Source organism: Perissodus microlepis, chromosome 11, assembly GCF_051167445.1.
Source record: "Perissodus microlepis isolate ML-2025 ecotype Zambia chromosome 11, ASM5116744v1, whole genome shotgun sequence".
Taxonomy (NCBI): Eukaryota; Metazoa; Chordata; class Actinopteri; order Cichliformes; family Cichlidae; genus Perissodus; species Perissodus microlepis.
The window spans coordinates 17,722,473-17,730,868 of record NC_140471.1 but is presented as its reverse complement, the minus strand read 5'-3'; the positions used below and the strand labels follow the sequence as shown (position 1 = coordinate 17,730,868).

General features: G+C 37.9%; 1 protein-coding gene across 1 annotated transcript; it reads left to right on the top strand.

Moving 5' to 3' along the window:
- The first annotated feature begins 695 nt into the window (after positions 1-695).
- On the top strand, positions 696-5,568 carry LOC146377503 (uncharacterized). The gene is made up of 5 exons (XM_084944541.1): positions 696-1,270; positions 3,740-3,888; positions 3,964-4,107; positions 4,357-4,467; positions 4,580-5,568. Exons 1-5 carry the CDS (start codon positions 696-698, stop codon positions 5,056-5,058), a joined length of 1,458 nt encoding a protein of 485 aa, XP_084800667.1. The 3' UTR covers positions 5,059-5,568.
- The last annotated feature ends 2,828 nt before the right edge of the window (positions 5,569-8,396 follow it).

Here is an 8,396-nt window from a genome sequence, read left to right as displayed (position 1 = left end):
GTGGTTCTCAAACTGTGATATGGGTACCACTGGTGCTATATGGGCTCCCTCTAGTGGTATGGGAAGCCTCCCCAAAAATTGTTATGATTAAATAATATACCATTTACTGATTGAGGGATTTCTGAAAAATTAAAACGTACAGCTCTGCTCTCACTTCCGACACAAATGAAAGCAGAAAACTAAACAGCAGTGACGTTTGTAGGGTTACTGAAATTGGAGTAGCTGGTATATTATGATGCGCCTCATGCTGGCTAGCGACACAGCTATTTTAGCATAATATAAACATACTGAAGCTGGAGGATGAACGCTAACTTTTTTCCATTCGATAAAAGTTAGCACAAGTGTTCTCAACGGTTAGGGAAAAATGCAATTGCATGGCTGGATGCTGTAAATGGACCAAACTTAAGTTGGGAGAACAACTGAGATAATCCAACCACAATAAGGTGGTTAGTTATTATTTCTTTTTGTTTTTTACTTATTTTTTGCCCTGGTTTACATTCCAAAATCATCTAGTTTTATAGCATACGACAAAAGATCACTTGTAAACATCGGTGACAAGGTTGCACATTTAATCTTGGACATTTTTAAACCTGACCCATCCTGGCCGCCAGAGATACTACGGGGTGCGAAGAACAACAAAGGACGGCAGCAGGCGCATTGCGCACCTAAGAGCAAGAGTCACCTTCCAACGTGACATGAGGGACTGCAACATTCTGTGCTTCACGGAGACATGGCTGACCCCCACCGTGCCGGGCCAGGCCGTAACTCCGTCGGATTCATTCTTTGTGCTCCGCGCGGACAGAACGGCAGAGTCAAACAAAACCAAAAGTGGAGGAGTGTGTTTCATGGTAAACAGAAAGTGGTGTGATGCCAGGAGCATTTCTACTCTTTCCATCGGCTGCTCGCCACATCTGGAATTCCTGAGCATTAAGTGCTGCCCTTTCTATCTGCCCCGTGAGTTCACCTCGGTCATCGCCACAGTGGTCTACATCCCACCCCAAGCGGACACAGGTATGGCTTTGTCCGAACTATATGATATGCTGAGTTCGCTTCAAAACAAGGACCCGGGCGCAGCCCTCATTGTAGCAGGAGACTTTAATAAAGCGAACCTCGGACAAGTCATGCCAAACTTTTACCAGCATGTCTCATGTCCGACGAGGGGGGATCGAATTTTGGAACACTGCTACACGCCATACAAGCAGGGCTACAAAGCTGTCTCACACCCGGCTTTTGGAAAGTCTGACCACAACGCCATCTTCCTCATTCCCCAGTATAAACAAAACATACGGAGGGAAGAAGTAACCACGAGGGAGGTGAATAATAATAATAAAATCTACTTATTTATCACAACAGGAAATACTATTTCAAAATACCAAGAAACATGTTGTAAATTACCAGGGACAATAATAACTGAGGAAGTTCAGGGTCTCTCCAAAGATCCTCAGGATTTTCTATACAGGCGCTGTGAAGAGCATCCTCACACAGAACATGACATCGTGGTTTGGGAACAGCTGTGTGAAGGACCAAAAAGCTCTCCAGAGAGGGATCCGTACAGCAGAACGCTGCTGCAGGATTGCTCTCCCCCCGCTTCAGGACACCTACACCAGGAGATGCCGGACTAGAGCAGCGCAGATACTGAAGGACCCGTCCCATCCTGGCAACGAACTCTTCCAACTTCTGCAATCCGGCAGAAGGTTCCGCATCATCCGGGCAAGGACAGAGAGACTCAAGAGGAGCTTCTATCCCCAAGCCATCCGGGCCCTAAACCAATTTTATGTTTATGTTTATTTTACTTTTTATGACAATTAAAATAAATAGCATTCATATAAGAAATAAAATTGTCTCATGTAAACTGTATATGTTATTAAATACTACTATAATGCTGGTCATGCCCATATGGAAAAGAAACAGTAAAATCTTATAAAAGACTTGCATAAGATGTGGCCTACTTCATATAGTGAATCATATAAGGCTTATAGGATTTACTCATGAAAGTGGCCACTTTCTCATTACTTTCATATATTGTTTTAGGAAGTATCTAAAACATACAAGTTTCATTTATATAATTTTTCAAGGGATCTTATATCTGTTTTAACACTTGTATGCTTTTCATACAAGTTTCACACAAGACAGATAGAAACTTTATAAGATTTATATATATATCTTTTCCATATGGGTAGGGAGCCATATGTTTTATGAGGTGGTACTCATTGTGAAAAGTTTGAGAACCACTGCTGTAAACAAAGCAGCACTTCTGAGCTGCTTCAGCAGGCAGGCCACACCTTTTTCTCATCCTATAACACGTGATTTATTCTCAGAAACATTATCCATGCTTGATACAATATCTTCCCAGTACAGGGGCAGGACTATCTGTTAACCGAGGTCAATTTGTTGGGGAGGACAATTCGCAGGTTACAGAAAATGCTTCTTCTCATAAGGCAAAACTAAAGTTGCTTCTCGTGTATTGAATAAAAAATATATTAATCTTAGCATGTTGTTTAGGGTCAGGAACATACCCACTGTTTTTCCTGGTCCCCGGCTATAGAGGACACCCTGCCTTCTCCACCATGGTTTCAAAACTCCGCAGCCAAATACTATTATCATTGAGAAACACTGGTAAACATTATAAACTTATTTTCACATTTAGAATAATATAGTCTGTCATTTTATTCATATAACCATTCATATAATCTGTTAAAAAACAGGACAAAGCCATCATAAACATCTTTACCCATTGAGCTCCCACAGAAACCATGTCTAATCCCTGTGTGTTACACCCTCTTCTCTGTGAAATTCTGGTGTTAGTTTCCCTATTTATGTTGTTGCTTTTGAGCCAGGTCATAACACTGTGGAACAAGTGCAAAATTTCCAGTGTAGAGGAAGGGGTCTCTCTCCTTCCATTTACTTTTATACAGCAGTGGCAGCAGTGAGTGCAACCTGCAATGTGCAACTAGTCCAGTAGAATGCAATTCTACTAGTAGACTAGTAATATTTGTACAGTATATTTGCACAAGAGTTTTGTACCTGGATTTTAATTGACTACATTTCATTAGTGGCTTTTCCAGAAGGTAGTCAGTCATTGAAGTTAACCAAATCATATTCAAAGCATGCAAAGTGTTATTGTTGGACTAGCCTTCTCCTTTAAATAGAGACTGATGGCAACTATGCTTCAGTTTTACCAGCTTTCACAGGATCTCAGAAGCATGTCCAAAAAGTTCAGAAATTCAAATAACCAAAAGTGTGTGAAATGCAAGGTTTACCAATAAGATAATTTATTTACAAATTTAACAAAGGCTAATATTTGCTATGCAAATAAAAAAAATTTGATTGTCAGATTCTTTCACTGTCAAAGGAAGGGTTAAGTGGTGGTCAGAGAGAGAGAGAAACCACTCCCCCCAATAAGAATTACTTACAACCTGAACAGAAACTAAACGAAATTTCACTTCTATCTGACCATCACAGAATGCAGATCCTTGCGCTGATCCTTGGGATCCTGCTGCTCCCTAAAAGCAAGTTTTTCCTTGGTTATCTGTTCTTTAACATTTTAAAGAAAGTTCTGTAATTTCATTGAAACTTTTTTTTATTGCTTCTACATCATGTTATTTACAACCCAGCAAAAAATGTGTCTACTTCCTACAAATGATTGTACTATTTATTGTACTGTTAGCCCTTTGTTTGAATCTATTTATTTTAGTTGGAGTTTCAGGATTTGTCCATACGGTTAATGCAAGAAAAGTTGATTTAACTCATTATTTAAATGTCTTTTATCAGCATGTCCATTTGAATGTTATGAATGCATACCAGGACCATCTGGAAGCTGCAATGAGACAACAAAAAAATGTCCATCCAATACTCAGTGTGGTTCAGTCAGAATGATTTCAAATATGGGTAAAATGGTATTTTATAGTTCTTCTATTATTTTTTGAAGTGACCGAGTTTACAATGGTTCCTCTTTGGTTTCAGGTGGTTCAGAATTTAAATTTATGGGGAGAACTTGTGTTACGCCTGATCAGTGCTTCAGTGGCTCAGTCAACTTTGGATTTGCCCAAGTTGTAATTAACAGCAAGTGTTGCACCTCTGATCTGTGCAACTCTCAAGATGTCCCTGGTAATTTACAACATGTTTCTTGGTATTTTGAAATAGTATTTCCTGTTGTGATAAATAAGTAGATTTTATTAATATTGTGGAAAAAGTTACAAAGTGAGCCAGGTTTAGGAAAATTTATTTTTTCTCAATCACTGAGTTCTCCTGATGGATGAGGATTAAAGTATCCAGTATTTGCATATCTAATGTTTTTTGGCACTTTGATAAAATAATCAAGGAAACAAATATGACATATATATTTGTGCTTCATAGATTGGAGCATACCCTCGCCAAATGGGAAAAAATGCTCGCAATGTGATGGAAATGACTGCACCAAAACTCTAACCTGCAACAGAAATGAGGACTACTGCATCTCAGCAGCAGGTAACAGGCCTAGAACATTAAGTTTCTGTATGTTTCTTTTCTGCTTAGAGGAACATTCAGTGATTCCTTTTTTCAAACTTGCAGCACAGTAGAATAATTTTTGTTTTCTCAGTGAATGCAGGAGGGGAAACTACTAAAGTAAAGGGCTGCGCCTCCAAGATGATTTGTTCAAACACACAAACTGCACAGCTCTCAGGAATCATTGGAGGAGAAGTCAGCTGCTGCCAGGGTGACCTCTGCAACAGTGATACAACAACAGCGTCACAGCCCAGCAGCACAACTGCTGGCACAACAACAGCATCACAGCCCAGCAGCACAACTGCTGGCACAACAACAGCATCACAGCCCAGCAGCACAACTGCTGGCACAACAACAGCATCAAAGCCCAGCAGCACAACTGCTGGCACAACAACAGCATCACAGCCCAGCAGCACAACTGCTGGCACAACAACAGCATCAAAGCCCAGCAGCACAACTGCTGGCACAACAACAACAGGTTCACAGCCCAGCAGCACAACTGCTGGCAAATCAACAAGTACCATCCTTGTATGCTTTGTGGCACCGCTGATCGCTTTGGTCTTGTTCTCTTAGCTGATGAAAAAAAATAGCACAGCCCAGTTTTTCTTTAAACCTTCACAATGCTTCCACATATTCACCAAGAGTTCGGTCAAAAAATATAAAGTTTCATAAACAACAGTCTTTTTATTTTTTCTCAAATATTTTAAAATTTGCTCCTTTAAAAAATATACTTTATGCATTTATGTTTTCTTTAACATTTCTAAAACATTTTGAACTGATACTTAAAGGTTAAAATGAAAAAAAAAAAAAACATCACGCAAATCTAAATGCATAAAAATAGTGTCAAAAAGTACAAAGTGTGTATACTCATTATTATGTCACTTGAAATCTCCCAGCAGCTAGTGTCCTTCCATGAATGACACAAACATTGATGATGCAGATGTACAGTCAGTTTTCATTTGAATGTGACAACTTCAGTCTTCCTTTAGAAGACTGAAGAATAACCTGTATTTAAATACTATTGTTTTAACTGATCTTGGACCTGTAGAACCTTCAGCACCACTTCTTAAAATATTTATGTAGATATTTAAGCCATTATAATTTTGGTGCTGTATATATATATATATATATATATATATATATATATATATATATATATATATATATATGTAGAGAGAGACAGAGAGAGAGAGGAGAGAAATAAATCAGATCAGGAAGATAATTAAAAGGCTTCAAACATCATCTGGTTACAGGTGCATGTCATTGTTAACATGTGTACGTAATTATACGTATATATCTAAAATATCCATCACAGTTAATCTGTGCTTAAACTGTATTGAAACTTACTTTGAGAACCACCACACAAACTGATTGCGCAGCATATTCTACTAAAAAGTCACTGATCATAAAAATACATAAATAAATAATTTACAAGTCTGTCTTATGAAAACAATTATTTGCAGCCTAATAATGCTTCAGCAATGAAATAAAACAGTCTTAAAGAGGATTCTGTAAATGAACTGATTCAAAAATAAAAAGAAACAAATCACTTTAATAAAACAGAAATATCAATCAAATGAACTCAATTAAAACTACAACAATTCAGTTATTTAAAGAAGCTTTAAAAAGGCCTTCAGCAGCATCCGGATTAAAAGAATAATGCAGCATAGTTGTTATTCTTCTTTAATCGTGGAGACTTCTAATTAGTATGTATTTAATTATCTAGACCCAGATAGCACTGCGCTATGGACCCTATGAAGCCTTAGATCTTTGCCCAGTTGGTTGTTTAACTTTGCAAACAACAGATGAAAACTACATTGCTACATTTAGCAGAGGTCACATTATGAGTGACTTTGTGTTACACAAATAAAATATGGATAACTTTCACATGAAGAATTCTGTAAAATGCAATTCTTGTTGTATGTTGCACACTTTGATTAAAGGGAATTGAAACCAGCATAGCGTTGTGAGTCCGCCTTTACTGTAACTTCTGCAAACATATAGACATTTTTATACACTTGTACACCGTCTGACATAGCTTTTGTTAGGCGCACTGTATTATGGTGAGTGGCCTGGCTTGTTTCAAACTCAAAACACCAATACTTCTTACAGTAGCATAAACGAAATAAACCTAAACAAAAGTGTGATTCCCAGGTCTGAATTAACTGTGATTACAGCCCAGTACAGGTAGACATCAACCACAGTGCCACGAGGTTTTCACACAAACTGGCAAATTAGCTCTAGCTGCTAACTGGTAGCTTCATGGCTAATCTACATTGCTAACAATAAATATACACTAACCACACATAATGGGAATTAACAGCCAACTTTCCCACATTCCCTGCAACCATGTGGACTTATCTTAAGACCAAGGTCAAGTTATTTACTATTTTTATCTGCTTAAGTGCAAATATATAGCCATAGTAGTATATTGTTACACGCTTGTACACACTTTCACACAGCTTTTGTTAGGCGCACTGCATTAGGTGAGTGGCCTGGCTCGTTTACTCCCACTTCAGCTGCTCATTTCAGGAGATACTCCCTCTTGTGGTGTAACGGAGAATAACTACTCTTCCAGCGCTATGTCTCGTTGGAGACTGGCGCACACATTATTTTACAACAATGTGTGCGTGAACAATCAGAACATTTTCACCAAATACAATATTGTAAATAAAAGATTATGGGGGAAGGGTGTCTTTTTTTTGTTAATGTCTTCTTTTTTTGTCATTTCTTGTCCTCACATGTACAATTTTTTCTCCTGCTCATTAAATTTGATTGGTGACAGTCCCTGGATAAGCAAAAGAAGATGGATGGATTAAATTTGGTTAGTGACTTATCCACAAGTATCCCAAGATATCCACTGAGTGCTTAGTCATTCAAGTTAACCAAATCACATTCAAAATATGCAAAGTTTTATGGCTGACCTAGCTGCCAAAGGTTCTCAATAAAAAACATTACAGAGATGCACACAGATAGAAAAAGCCCCAAAAGCAAGATGACTTAACTACGAAGTTAGCAATAACTGGAGCTGGGGGAAGAATTATTTATAAACTAGCAAACAATATTTTTAAAAATCTAATACTTACACTTTATTCAGTATGTAGAAAGGGCAATCATAATTAAGCTGTTCAGTACAAGTTGTAGAATCAAGCTGCTCTTCATATTTTTGGCCACCAGGTGCCACAGAAGAGGACGGAGGTTTTTATCCTTTCAAGACTAATTTGACTCACTTATGATCGGCACAGGGTTTTATTTATTTATGTATTTTGCTCAAATTCACCAACTTATCATGTTTATATTACATTGACTTCATGCAAGATCCAGTTTTTGGTCTCTTGTTATTGAATTTCCCTCTCTGTCTGTACACTGCTAAAAAATAGATTCAGTTGTTGATCTAAATGTACCCTAGTACATTTAGATCAAGATTTAGATCAATGTCCTATAGTACATGCAAATGCCCCCAGTTTCTTTCAGAAATCATCATTATTAACAGTCTCTACACTCTGTGTAGTGTTGTAGCATGCATCTCACTAGACAGGGCCTGTCTCATCTTTGTACACTGCCTCAGTAAAATGAGGTCAGTACAATTTTAATTTTGCTTCAGCCAGCTGTGTTTTCAAATGTTGTGTGAACAGAATCTGCAGAATATCACAACAGTTAATCTAACCAGTTGATCAGTTGTTTTGTTCTTTGTTCTGCTTTGAGACATTTTTCCACCCTTAAAATATGAATTATGAGCAGTAACAGCGTTACTAACAGCGTTACTTTTTTTAGTAACAAGTAATCTAACTAATTACTATTTATATCGTTACAACGCCGTTACCGTTACTAACAAAAAAATGCGGTGCGGCCGCGTTACTATTTTTCAACAAACAGACAGCTGAAGCTGTCTTCAGCTTACCACACCTTAT